The sequence below is a fragment of the Aythya ferina genome (assembly GCF_964211825.1).
Source record: "Aythya ferina genome assembly, chromosome: 7".
In the NCBI taxonomy this organism is placed as follows: domain Eukaryota; kingdom Metazoa; phylum Chordata; class Aves; order Anseriformes; family Anatidae; genus Aythya; species Aythya ferina.
The window spans coordinates 37,587,949-37,602,820 of record NC_140302.1 but is presented as its reverse complement, the minus strand read 5'-3'; the positions used below and the strand labels follow the sequence as shown (position 1 = coordinate 37,602,820).

The 14,872-nt window shown below is 38.7% G+C and overlaps 1 protein-coding gene across 2 annotated transcripts in view; it reads right to left on the bottom strand.

The window, feature by feature from the left end:
- The window catches only part of INPP5A (inositol polyphosphate-5-phosphatase A), a 242,488-nt gene that overhangs the window by 109,277 nt on the left and 118,339 nt on the right, over nt 1–14,872 (bottom strand). For both annotated transcript variants that reach the window (XM_084526367.1, XM_084526366.1), the window contains exons 5-6: nt 8,011–8,074; nt 1,900–2,003 (exon numbers count right to left, since the gene is read on the bottom strand). In XM_084526367.1, coding sequence (XP_084382493.1) covers nt 1,900–2,003; nt 8,011–8,074 — 168 coding nt within the window. The remainder of the gene's footprint in view (nt 1–1,899; nt 2,004–8,010; nt 8,075–14,872) is intronic.

Below are 14,872 nucleotides of genomic sequence, written 5' to 3'. Positions count from 1 at the left end.
ACGGTTTAATGTCAGGAAGCAGCTGAGTACCACACTGCCCGTCCTCAGCAGGACAGGGAGGAGAAGGGAGAGGAGGAAATGAGAGGTACCCTGGAGCACCTCTTCTAAGAAGAAAGGCTGAGAGAGCTGGGGCTGCTCAGCCTGAAGAAAAGAAGGCTCCAGGATAACCTAATTGCAGCTTTTCAGTACTTCAAGGGGGCTTATAAAAAAGATAGAGTGACTCTGATCAATCAGATAATGATAGGACAAGGGGGAATGGTTTTAAATTAGAAGAGGGGAGATTTAGATTAGAGATTAGGAGGAAATTCTTTGCTCAGAGGGTGGTGAGGCACTGGCACAGGTTGCCCAGAGAGGTTGTGGATGCCCCGTTCCTGGAGGTGTTCAAGGCCAGGCTGGATGGGGCCCAGAGCAACCTGACCCAGGGGGTGGCATCCCTGCTTGTGGCAGGGGGTTGTAACTGGATGATCTTTAAGGTCCCTTCCAACCCGAGACATTGTATGATTCTATGAAGTTACAAATTTGCCAGTCTCATGATTAAACAACAGTACTGAAGTAATGATGGAAATAATTCTTCCTAGGTATCAATGAACAATTCCTAATTTGGCCTATTCCTGCTACATGTGTTAACAGAAATCATGCTGCTGTTCAGTGCTCTCAGTATTACAATAAAATCATTCAACAGCAGTGTTCATGTCCTACTTACGCTGTCAATGACCCATACTGCTACAGTTTATTGCTGATAGAGGAGAAAAATAAATATCCAAGTAACCACTTGAATTTCCTTCAACATGATGTAACACTTAACTCCAAAAAATATTTAAGATGTTTATTAGAAGAAGTAAAAACTTGTAAAATTACATCAAAGGCAGTTTTCCCTTCCAGCAGAGAGATAAAAAACATTACAAAAATAAGGTTAGCATCCAAGAAAAGAAAAAAGAATAACCAACATCCCAGCAGCTTCAAACTATTTATGCAACCCTGTTCCAAGCACACATGTATTACTTCAGTGTCTGTAAGTGTGGATATTTACACATTCTAAGTAATTTTTAAAGTTTACTTAGTTCTTTCTAATATTAAAGTGAGCCAATTTAATCCACAAATGGTACGTTGATTCAACAAATGTATTCACCTGGTTTGTAGTGAACAATAACTGTCAAACACTTAGACATGATCTAGATGTTCTTAAAATTAAAAAATGAAGAAATTAAGGTCATCAAGTACCAGAACTGCATGCAAAGTCACACGTGCAATTGCACTTGCAGCTGCAATGGAAGGAAAGCATCAGGTTATCCTGTGTTTCTGGGTTTGAAAAGGCTTTAGTCCAGACGCACAGTACGCTCTTCTTAGGAGAGCAGAAACAGAAGGGAATACAATGGCAGTGTGAAGAAAAATATCTGTATGTTTGAAAATTGTGTGCTTTCTTGTGCCAGTAAGAATTCCCCCTATATCTGCAGCAGTACCTAGCAGTGCCAAAGAAAAGCCAGCATCACTGCAACCATGAGTTGCAACAGCTGAATACAAATGGAATCAATTCGGAGTTGTGTCTCACCCTGTCAGGGAGTTAAGACCCCCTGAAACAGGCTTGCAATTGGCACTGTGTGCTATTTCTTTGGTTTTAAATGTATAAACAAGACTTTTCATCACTGTCTCCATCCTTCACAACCATTTTCTGCTACACAAAGAACTCCATTTGAACTTAGTAAATTCATGCATTGGTTTAAAACATATATATAAGAAACCGACATCTATATAAGAAACTGGTTATAAGAAACGGATACACCGAAAAGAAAAGAAAAAAAAAATCAAGACTCAATACTGACCTTATTTACATTCTTAGAACAGTTACTCAAGTAATCAGAGCAAATCAGAATGAAACCTGGTATCTGGGAATGTACATACCTCAGGGAAATAATCCTGTGGAAACTTCTCTTTTTCCAGCATGGGCGTGCTTTCTAAAGTGTCTGAGTAGATTTCTTTCCCGGTAACCTTTTTATACTTCTTAGCTAGGAATAGATATAAAACAAACTTAACATACATATATTCAGTGTTACAAGCAACTTACAGCACTCATTGGAAAAGCTGTTGCATCTGTGTAATAGGTAAGGTCTTAGCAGAAGTAGGCAAGCACTGAGTTGTTCTTGGGAAAAAAACAAAACAAAACAAAATTGAGACCACTAAAACGTATAAACATACTCTCTTACATCTGACATTCTCAAGCTATACAATTAGGGTTATTATTATTTTTACTACTCAGAGCGATGTGAAGTGTTGGAGCTCTAATTATGAATTCAGCCTCTGTATCCTCAAGCACTCACACTTCCTGACATGGCTCTTCAGAGAAACACCTATTTGCATCCTCAGCCAATATCCAGCAATTCACACTGGATAATTAACAGGAAAATTAATAAAAAACACATTAAGGTGAAAAGTGTTACTTATGAGTGATGATTATCTCCATGGTTTATCTAGCAACTATTTTTTTCAGATTTTAAGTCTACCTATCTGAACATCAACTTATGCTTGTTAACACATTTGTCATCACATTTGTAACACATCTGTAATCACAACTTTTACACAGCAAACTAGTATGCAGTCATTAAAATTATCTCAGCTTTTGGCCTGCTGCTTCAAATCAACAATATTGACAATTACCATCTACTTAGAGTCTGGCCATATTTAAGTCTGCTGCTTGGCTAGCTGTGTCAGTTAAAAAACTAAAATAAAGGATACTAGACAGTAAGCTGTGTCTGTCTGGAGGAGCTGACTAGCACAGGAGTAATAATCCAGCTATTGCAGGAAGCTTCGTAGGAATGAGTACAAATACCAGGATTTACTGAAGGATGTGTAATTCCCAAATACCACCTCCTCAAACTCTCAAGGGAAAAAAAAAAAAAAAAAAGAAAGCTATTTTTCAGGGTTCAGGTCAACAAATCTTTTAGTGAATTGCTTTTAAGTATGAACACCTCAGTTTTGTAGCAAGGTGGGAAGAAGTCACCAGTAGACAGGTCGGTGGGGCTGGTGGGAGTTCTGGAGATCCCCGTCCCAACCTGCTCCCAGCAGGTAACTATAGAAGGGTGCTCAGGATTGGGCCTCTCCAGGAACACAGACCCCACAGCCTTCCTGGGGTGCCTGCTCCAGTGTCTGACCTCCTATCAAAAATATTTTCTCTTACATTTAAGTGGTGTATTTAAATTTGGGCCTGTCGCCTCTTGTCCTGTCACTGTGCAGCACTGAGAAGAGCCTGGCTGCCTCTTCTTTGCACTCTCCCTGCAGGTATTTACACTTACTGATGAGGTCCCTCTCCAGCCTTCATGTCACAAGACAAAAACAGTCCCAGATCTCTCATCCCCATCTCACATGGAAGATGCTCCAATATCTTAGTGGCACTTTGCTGGACCTGCTCCAGTATGTCCAGGTCTTTCTTATAGCATTAGTACAATTCCTTATTAATATCTAAATCTGACCAGCCTGAGTGTGCAACTGCCTCCTCACTATTTTCTCAAACGCCTCCTAGAAAAGCAGAAATTGAAAAACAGGTAGGCAGCTTCTTCTGTGAAACTTAAATCTGTTTTTGGTTAACAATTTCTCCTGCAAAGAAAGGTGACATGGTCAAGCAATCCACTGAAGTCACTGCAGCACTACCATACTCTGAGATAAAACAAGAAATGGGGAAAAAAATACTTATAATGGAGAGAGTGCATGTTTTTCCTCAAAGAAGTGAGAGTAGCAGGCAGAAAACTGCACTGAAACTAAATACCGAGTGGCCTACAGCAGGAAAATCAGAAATTTCTTCTGTTATGTCCCAAGACAGGAATGGGAACAGTCAATTACATTCAGAAATAGCTATGTGAAACACAATATAAATGTGAAGTTTATTCTCTACCTAATGCATTATTTTGATGATGGGCATCTTATTATCCCAGACCGTCAGACTTGAGCAAGATCCTGAAAAATACTGGATATTCGTAACTGTTTAAATACCCAGAATTACAACTGAAATCATACATGCATGAGCAGAGCCCTCGAGAGGACTGTTGTTAAACTTTAAGGTCTAACCTTGACTGACTCCTGAGATGTAACTGTTCTATAGCTGCCCACCAGAGGATTTCCTTCATCTTCCTCTGAATCTCTGCCATATTTAAAAACAGTTACCGGTCTGATATAGTACAGCAGTCCCTATGTGCATAGGTGGAAAGAGTTTCCAACTCTGCCAACGTCCCTACTGCTACATGCCAGCCTTCATCAATCAAGAAGGCCAGTAATGTAATCAACAAGTTTTAGTTTTAGTTTGATGCCCATTAATCAGTTCAGAGAGTGAAAATTATTTAAAAAAATAAAAATCAGACCTCAGGACAAATAGGTCTTTTGTAAACCAAGAAAATAAAAATCTTAATGTGGGAATATGTAGAAGATGAATGAGACTCGCTTCATCCAAATCCTGTATGTGTTGTGACAATGTAGCCACCCAACTCTTTCAGATTATCGATTTCTTGCTATCAGCACAAGGTTGACATGTGAATTTAAAGCTGGAATGGGTACTGTGTTTGTAGAAGAGATTTAGTGGTAAAGCAAAGCTCTTTAGAACTTTTTAATGAACGGTTGCATCACAGATAGAAATAACACAGACTTTTCAACGTTAAAGAACAATCTATGGATCTATATGGACCATGAACAAGCAGTTCTGCTTTTTGAACCGCTTTGTACTCAGCCTTTCTCCTGATCAGGGCAATGTCCTGGCATCTCTAGAAGTGAGAACTTGACCAAATTTATCAAACTCCTCTGACATGGGAAGCTGGGTAGCTATCTGACAGTTAACAATAAGCTGGAACTATCCAACTGGATTGAGTTTTGACTAGGTATGCATCAGAGAAAAACTCCCAAACCGCTATTGTCAAGAGCCCTGAATGGCCTAGTTCTACTGGATATCTGGTGAAAATACCAAGCAACACAAAAACTTGTCACTTTAAGTTGTCTAGATAAAGTATTTTATATCATCAGAGGAAGCATTTACTGTAATGTAGCAATACTTCTTTCAGGGGAAAAAGAAATCATTCTTTATGTGCCAATCACTTTGAGATCTGGCTCCCATAGGAAGACTAAACAAATGTCCCGATAAACTAATGCAGCATCATTCCAAGTAGATCATGGATGGATGTGCCTCTTTCACAAGTTTAACAGTGTCAGCAAAAAGATCCTGACGTCATTCAGGATACAGAATACATTTGGCAGATCTGTAAGGACTGAAGGCTTTTTCTGTGAGAACCTAAATAAAAGGTAGCACTTGGCAAAAAGGAGGAATTTTACCATCAAGTTATGTTAACATCAATGCTAAATATGAACTAGTGATTCATTTACATGACTGCTGATAAACCAGTGCAACAGAAAAGAAGCGTGCCTTCTAATCAATTTCCAAGTAAAAATACTTTCACACTGTTTCTGATTTCACACCAGAGAAAACAAGATTTGTTCTGCTAATCAAAGCTGTGGCACTGTTGAATAGATGAGAGATGGACTGAAGTCAGCCTAACACCCCAGTCAGCAAACTCCTCTGCTACATGATGGCTCTGCAGAGCACACAGCTTTTCAGTAGTTTAAATTGTGGGCAAACTTTTGGGCCTCTGACAACTGTAAAAATAGTCCAACACCTTCTATGCTGTAGAATTAATGCATGAGGCTGTAGGAAAAAGTTGTTCTTACTTTTAAACTCAAATATTTCTTCTTGAGAACTCAAAACCAGAAACAATCTATATTCTTCTAAAGGCTGTATTAAGCCACATCTAACCAGGTAGTGAATTTTGAAAAGATACAGTTATGTTACAGGAACATTAAATTGTATTTAAACATGGATTTTTTGCATGCTTTTGAGTAGAACCAGAATTTCATAGTGAGTTTTGTGCAGAGAACATTTGTATCCATTTGGATTTTACCTCTGATTTAAGAGCTTAAAGCACCGTGAAAATGTCAATAGTCATGAGAGAGGAGGCAAGTTTTACATTTTGCCTGAAAGATGGGAGCCTTCAGGGTTATATTTTACAAACACTACATTGGGAGACTGATTTTACTCTACATTAGGAGAACAGCAGGTGACTTATAACACTTTTCCAGTGTAGCACCCGATTTCCTTTGATTTTTCTTAAGAGTTTTTTTTCCAAGTTATGAGTTGGCCAAACGCATCTTTATGTCCATGGTTCACACCTCAACTGGCTTTGCTAAAGAGTGTATGACAGGTTTTGCTCAGCAAAATGAGGCACTGAACATTTAAAATGTTTATTTTCTGGAACAAGTACCTGTTTATTCTTTTTACATCTATTATTTTTATCTAGACTTTTGTCTTCTGTTTTCTCATTTTTTTCTAATTTTTACATTTTCTTTTAAAAGCTCTACAGTAGCAAAATAAGCTGTCAATCAATGATGAATAGACCCAGAATGCTCCCCTTCTCCTAACACAACCATCATTTCACTCTGTCAAATGTTGCTAGAGCTGGACACCTCTCATATATGATAAAAGGGGAGGAAGCTTTAGGTGGAATTCAGAGAGAAACTGCTAAGTCCTCCAGCACTGGTGCTGTGAAATTGTGGTGGCACCTAATCAGGAATTGCAGATATAGTTCACAAATTATAACACAAAGCCATTCATAAGGCAAAATGAATGAACATTCATGAATGCTTTCATCTTGGACACAAATGCATGCTTCTTTGCCTCTTTTACTGGCTCTTTCTCTTTCACACACACAGTGGACCAGTAGGTTGTTCAATCTGGGGACTGGGCAACATCTTAGACACCCAGTTTCATGAACAAAGTCGATTTCCTCCAATATTTAAACCCTGCACACAGTTATTATTTCATTATTTCATAGTTATTATAAGTCATTACTTAAGTGTCTGCTGAACTGTTCTGGTTTGGGAGAAAGACTAGACATGCAGGCTGACCGCTTATTAGAAGTCCTTACATCACTATTGACTTTTCCAATATGCTCGCTCAGAAATAAAATATGTTCTGGACTGCCTATGATATTAGATCTAAAACTTTCCTTCAGCATTGAAATCAGTGATGACAGACAGAATAACGCTGGTTAAACCTTTAATTGTTATATATGTTGAACTACCATTCAAGGAACTACTCTTCAAGATACTACTATTCAAGAAACCAAATTCAAGAACTACTATTTCAAGAAAGGAAGACCCTGTACCCTTGATTAAATGAGCAGAGATGATTTGTCTCTACTGAGAAAAAAACTAATTAATCTATATAATTAAGACAATTAGTTCGCTCTATAGTTACCATCATTTTAACAGTGTCTCAAATTAATGGGATGCTAGATGTAACGTTAATGTGATTTTGCTCAGTAAGCTAAATGAAGCTCGCAAGATTTTTGTATTACATGTACAGACAGTTCTGAACTGAAATATGTTTGTAAAAACGTTTTGTGTAGTCTTTGCTATATACATCTTCAGGAAGCATTCAATAATCACCTATGATATTTCTAATATTTAATGTACCTAGTCTGCATTACTTTTAAACTTCTGAGATTTAGCAAGATTTCTAACCTGATGGATCAATGCGGGTTAGAAACGGTGGCACTTTCCTACTGACCTGTACTGCTCCAAAGTAATTTGAGCCATAAATCTAGCTCAGCAGCTTTGCAGAATGACCATCACTGCTGGACATTTAAGGTCTTGGTCCTACATCTGATCTACATAGAAGAACCTTGAGGGTATTTAGAGTTCTTTTGAAATCATCAGGGATCTCTATAGACCCAAAGGTCCCTTTTGCATGTGAATGATTAATGCACCAGTTTTCAACCTGTGGCCAGTCCATTGACTTCTTCTAAGAGGTCTATAAAAGGTAAGAAAAGGAAATCCTACCATCAGTAGACTTGCATGCATTATACAGAAGTTTGCATATCATGGAAAAACTGCTAGGTACCACTATTAGGAAAAGATGACAAGAAAACTGCCTTCGTGTATAAAGCCAATAGACAATTAATGGCATTTAATTCCTTTGCTTACCTTTAAAATCAAACTGGTAGATGTTTTTCAAAGATTCATGAAGAAAGTAAAAACTTCCTAGAGCCTGTAAAAAAAGCAATAAAATAGGAAATTATAAAAATATCTACTTTGGCTTACAAAAACTAAAGCATCATGCTCTGCAATAAAAACATGATTTTTGCATTTCATAAAATCTATAAAAATATTAATTTCCTTAGCTGTTTCTCTGAAGCTTTGTATACTATTATAAAGATCATTAACATTTGACTAAGCATGGTAAGGACATAATTATCAGGCATACTTTTAGAAATACTAAATGAATGGACATAATTAGTAACACAGACAAGCACCTTTCTAAACACAGATCGCTTCCCCACAGTTCTTTTACAATAAAAAGAATTGTGACAATTCTGACAATTTCTGTTACACACCAAGTGCAAAACAAATGCTTTAGGAGACTGCATAGTGCAGAAACAAGGGAAGGCTTGAGAGAGTCAATTGCCTTTGAGCATGAGTCACAGGATTTCTGTGATTTCATTTCTTCTGGATGAGGGGATTGAGTGCACCCTCAGTAAGTTCGCAGATGACACCAAGTTAGGTGCGTGTGTTGATCTGCTTGAGGGTAGGAAAGCTCTGCAGGAGGATCTGGATAGGCTGCACCGATGGGATGAGGTCAACTGCATGAGGTTCAACAAGGCCAAGTGCCGGGTCCTGCACCTGGGGTGCAATAACCCCAAGCAGAGCTACAGACTGGGAGAGGAATGGTTGGAAAGCTGCCTGGTGGAGAAATACCTGGGAGTGATGGTGGATAGTCGGCTGAATTAAAGGAAGCTGTAGCGAGGTGGGGGTTGGTCTATTCTCCCATGTGCCTGGTGACAGGACAAGGGGGAACAGGATAAAGTTGTGCCAGGGGTGTTTTAGGTTGGATGTTAGGAAGAACTTCTTTACTGAGAGGGTTGTGAGGCATTGGAATGGGCTGCCCAGGGAAGTGGTGGAGTCACCATCCCTGGGGGTCTTTAAAAGAAGTTTAGATGTTGAACCTAGCGATACATTTTAGTGGAGGACTGGTTAGTGTTAGGTCAGAGGTTGGACTCGATGATCTTGAGGTCTCTTCCAACCTAGACAATTCTCTGATTCTGTGATTTCCATCTTCCTACTAAGCTGTGCAGACTCAATAGCTGCCAACTGCAGAGTGGGCGTAAAACTGAAAATCCGACAAGAATGTTGGGAATATTTGTACATGTTTATATAACTTTCCTAGTGAAAAAGTGTTTTGACAATAGTTACAATGACTGAACAGTACAGTATGTCCTCTGCTAGTCACACCTGGTAGCACAAGTGCTACTACTATTGCCAGTGTGAAGACTACAGAGTCAAGTATTTTCCTATGATGCACTGAGCTGAAGAGAAAGAATATAAAAATATCTAGCAGGGACTTAGCTGCTTGAATACATGTTAAGTTTCTTGACACCAGCATGATTGGCGTGTCATATTACATATAAGCAGAAGTAGAGTTTAGCATCCTGTTCTCCTCCTCCCTCCCCAAATAAAGAGCTACCACTTAAAATATTATGCATTATGCATTAATAGTTTGGATTTATACAGCATGTGTAATCATAACTCCTTCTGCTGATCTAGTCTTGAGCACCTATTTTCCTTATTTTCTTTCAAAACAGTGACTTAATCCAGTTGTGGAATTATGTAAGAGTTTTCATGATTCAGTCTATGACTGAATAAAGCATGTAAACATACAAGTAATATCTACTATGTTCAGAAAAACATATAAACTCCCACCCATCCCAGCAAATTGATTTTAAAAGCATAATGAAGTCCACCCATATTTAGCACGATATTAGTACCTCTCCCTTACAAATACTTAAGTACTTTACTGGTTTCTGCAGATTTCTGAGATCTTAAGCTTTTATTTAAGGTTTATTGTGTCCCTCATTAAAGAAAGCATCTTTATTCAGGATACCACTTAAGCATACCTCTTACTTTTACAGGCTAAAGCACTTGGGTGAAATGCTATCTATCTTCAGACTGACTGCAATGCAGGTTGTGTTGTTTAGCTGGTGAAAAAGGGGGCCAGCTTGCTATGGATTCACAGAATCCCCAAACCACAGACTGACTGAGGCTGGCAGGGACCTCTGGGTCCATATGGTCCAACCCCTGCTCCACCAGGGCCACCCGGAGGAGATTGCCCCGGACCACGTCCAGGAGGCTTTTGGAGATCTCCAAGGAGGAGGCTCCACTAGCTCTCTGGGCAACCTGTGGCAGTGGTTCATCACCGCACAGCTCAGACGTGCTTCCTGAGGTTTGGGTGGGACCTCCTGTGCTCCGGTCAGTGCCCATTGCCTCTTGTCCTGGCACTGGGTACCACTATAAAGAGCATGGCTCTGACTTCATTGCACCAGCCCTTCGGGTATTTATAGACATTGATTTGAGGACCTTTTTCCCTGCCACAGAGTTCCCCTAAGATAAAAGTAACCCACTCCAAGCTTCCCATGTCCAATAATTGTATGTCTCTCATTCTCCAGGTACCCAGCCTCAGATGGCTGCAATCCAGTTTACAGAAGGGCTGAGTGAACTCTGCTGCAACAGGCACTCATGGCAATGTGCTCCACACTCAGACAACGAGAGCAGAATGAAAATAATGCTTATTGCAATCACAATGTCTTATGCAGGAAAAATAAAGAAATGAAAATCTGAAGTGCAAGAGACCAGAGGATGCTCTCAGACCTGGTGAAATGCCTATGGTCCCACACCAGCAGCTGCCAGCAATGGTCCTGGTGAAGGGCCCTGGGCTGCTGCCCTTGGCCACACGCTGTGTGTCCTGCTGCAGTGCGATGAGCTGGCCGGCCCTCCTCCAGACCAGCACGTGGCACTGAGACAGGACCCAGCAAGTCCTAGACCTGCGTTAGCTGGACTGTTTCTGAGACATGCTTATAACATACTATAAAAATGAATGAATTTTAAATGAAAATTTGATGAGCCTTTAAACACATATGATTCACCTAACAGAAGCAGCTGAAGTGGAGAAAAGACAGTATCCTGTGTCTACATAAAGTCTTACTGAGAAGTATACAAGAAACAATGCATTAAACAAAAAGGATGATTTTGTTTCTTTCTGTCTTTTTACCCCTGTAATGTTAGAGACCCTCCTGGCAGAATACTGTTTTGGTTCTGTGACTGCTGCATTATTTATGAGATTCTGCACATCCAGAGATGAAACATTTGCTGATTTGTCAAAAACATAAACATGAGGTCCAGCCCCTCTCCTTGACATATTAGTCCATCCAACAGAAAACACTGTCACACATTTAATTGATGAGTAACTTCCCTGTGACCCAGTCAGCTTGCTTTCCGTTTTTGGTTTGCCTCTTTTTTTTTTTTATTAATATGGAGGAGGCAAATAAGAAAATACAAGAGACATTCTTGCAGAGGACTCAAGGTTAACTATCCTGCAACAAGGACACACCACCAGAAAAAAAAAAATCCCAATACAAAAGTATTGCAACCTGCTATTTAATAACTAACTGAATATAATAAATACTGAATACAGTATTATTAGCAATTAATAAAGCTCTGCTGTCTCTAACTAAACTTTGATTATACTCTGACCCTTGGTTATTAAAAATGTAAGTGATTATTTTTAAATATTTACATGATATATAGAGAGTATTGTTGGGGGGGGGAAAGTACATTTTATCTCTTAGATAAAACTAGATAAATGTCTTAAAATGACTTAGTAATTAGTCTTAAGTGCTTAAAAGTCTTAATGCAAGTTACAGTTAAAATTCAACTGTTGTACTTGAAAATAACTACACTTAGAAAGCCCACAATTCAAAAAAAGAAAGAAAAATATATGCTGCCACAACTTCTACACCTGTAGAAAAGTGGCAAATCTTATATTAGAAGTGTCTTGTTTTTAGAACGCACACAGGCACTACTCATAGGCATCGTCGTTGATTAAAAACACAGATGGTAGAAAGTTGTTATTATTTTCAGATGGGGTTGGCACATGGGGCCCAGCTGCGGTACCTTTGCTTCACACTGACTTGGAAAGGCAGTGAATGTGGTAAATGCTCAGATAAGCGGGCACCTCACTGCACAGTTCTGTATCATGGCATTTTATCTTATGCATAAGCATCCACTATTGCTAACATCGAGGTGTTTTATACATACGCAGACTTTATTCTACTGAAATCAGTGGTAACAATTATGTAAAGTACCTGAGTGGAAGGATTCTAGAAAGTGAGCTGTTACCTGCACATTTATTTAGAGAGCTGACTTTAAACAAAAACATACAACAAAAGTATTGTACTAAGTTTAAATTATTTGAATCTGATATATGCATGCTACAAAAAAAAAAAAAAAAAAAAAAACAACAGCTCAATATGTTCTCAGCTATAAAATCCAGTTAAACATGATTGTTTTACCAGAAGCTTCTATTAACTTAATAGAAATAATTAAAGTCATGTTCTCTAGATTCTGAGTCACTTTTTGCTCTTTCTGAATTCTCCCCAGCTGGCCTACATCTTTCTTCAATGCATAGGCCAAAATCTGGCATGTATAAGGATACCACTTTGTTATGTGATATCACTCTAAGAACTTAGTATAAGGATACAGCTTTGTTTCTGCTCCTTACAGGAAGAAAGAAAAGCCTAGCAAAGTACCTGGAAAATAACATCCCACATGCCTGAAGTCTGACAAATGTAAAAGCAAATGAAACTGGAATCCTGGAATGGGAAATCTTGGACTACATCAGTAATGTGTGGATAATTCAGCCTACCTATAACATTCAAAAACAGTTTTCAAGGGAACTTTTCTTTTTCTCATAATCTAGGATAGCAGAATCACGTAGGCTGGAAGGGACCTCTGGCGTGTCCAGGCCAACCCCTGTCCAAAGCAGGGCTGACAACGGGGCTGCTCCGGCCATTGCCCAGATGAGCTTCAAAAATCTCCAAGCTTGAGACTGCACCCCCTTGCCCCTTTTGAAGCGTCTGTTTCACTGTGTGACCGCCTTTAGGGTAAACTTTTTTCCTTCTTTACTCAAACTGGAATTTCCCTTGTCATAGTTCATTCATACGCACTTAGAGAATATCCCAGGTTGGAAGAGACCCACAAGGATCATTGAGTCCAACTCTAGTTGATATGGAAATATAAGGGTAAACAAAAATTTGGAAATAAGTGATCTATCTAAGCCAGGCACAAATAATTTTAAAGATGGGTGAAAATTTGGATTTTTGTGACAGAATTGTGAATCCTGAGGCTTTTGTATGTCATGCATCACTAAAACAAGAAGAAATGAAGTGCTCTAAAAAATCTGTTTTATTTAGATGCCGTAATTCTATTAAAAATAATACTATCACTTGTGTTCAAGCTCCAGATTTATTTCTGGGCAACCTGATTTGCTGGCTGCTTTACTTTTTAAAATTTTAATATCTCCTTTTTTTTTTTTTTTCCCCAAACTAATTTTGAAGAATTATGCAGCAAAAGTTTCATTTGATAGTCTACATTTGTAGCATTGAGTGTCAACTAATTGTGCACAAAGACATAGTCATTAGGTAACTCTGTACAGCTTCAGGAACTGCTGCTACCGACATTAAAGATAGGCTTTTGCTGTGTAATTCTAAATACATTATTGAAAAGAAGTACAACTCTAATGGAATGGAAATTACAGCTATCACTATCTTCCGCATTGTTACAGACTTAATCAGGTTTATGTACATAAATGTTAACTTGTAAAATGATGGAGTGCAGATATAATCCACTGCTATAATACAATGAAACAAAAGTAAAAAACTTCCAGGGCTGAATGCCTAGGCCCCTTTCTTAAGAAGATTATGTTAATTCAATTTATTTCTCATATAATTACAGGCCATGTCAACAGTAAAGTTAAATGACAGCAATTCAAAGTCCAGAACTTTGTTTTACTTTTGTTACTCATATTTTTAATACTATTCGTAAAAAGTATTAGCGCTACATACGGTAGCAGTAGTATATACAGTATCTAAGCCATGTAATACAGAAACACATGACAATTATAAAATTTCCCCAAATTATTCAACTTTTAAATGTAAAGAAGAAAATTCCTTATTTGTTCAATTTTAAGGATTATTTAAATGTATTACTTCTGCTATAAGCACTAATTCTATACAATCTGTAAACAGGTATTTTTACTAAAATGCGATCTCAGACACAGCAGGACAAGCCCCTGCTAGCCACTCTGAACCCAAACCCTAGAGGTACTGTGCCAGGAAATAAACTAGGAGATGCTATACGCTCTGTCATATTTTCTGAACACAGATGACAGGAACAGCCACAGCCGCTGTATTTCACAAATGCAGACACAGAGCGATAAGTGAATGGATAGCTCACAGGTAGGCTTGGATCAGAAAGTTCTTAATTTGCCAGGCCAACCTGATAACACGGGTCTGTAACTATGAACATCACTGGCATTCAACAGTAACAGAAGTTTCTAAAGTTCAGTAAGATCAGCACAGCCCAGTGACCTCAGGTGGTCGGTCACAGAGACAGTCTGTGTAATTCTCTGGACTGATGAGCTAGGTGGCTTTCTACCCCTACTAGCAAAGAGAGGAGCTGACAATAAAGGGAAAGGGCTTCACCAGATTCTGAGTTACTCAGTTTCTCCCATAAATGTATACACAATTCAAAACAATACTGGTGGCCATGAGGAAATACTACAAAATCACTGCTGGTGGTTCTACAATTTAAATTTATTCACATTTTGGTTTATAGAGAAGTTTCAGTATTCTGAATAGGCACAAACACACATACACCATAAATAAAATAGCGGCAAGTGTCAAAGTGAAAAGTCAGGTAGGACAGACATGAATGATGGTAATTTTTAGGCTGGACA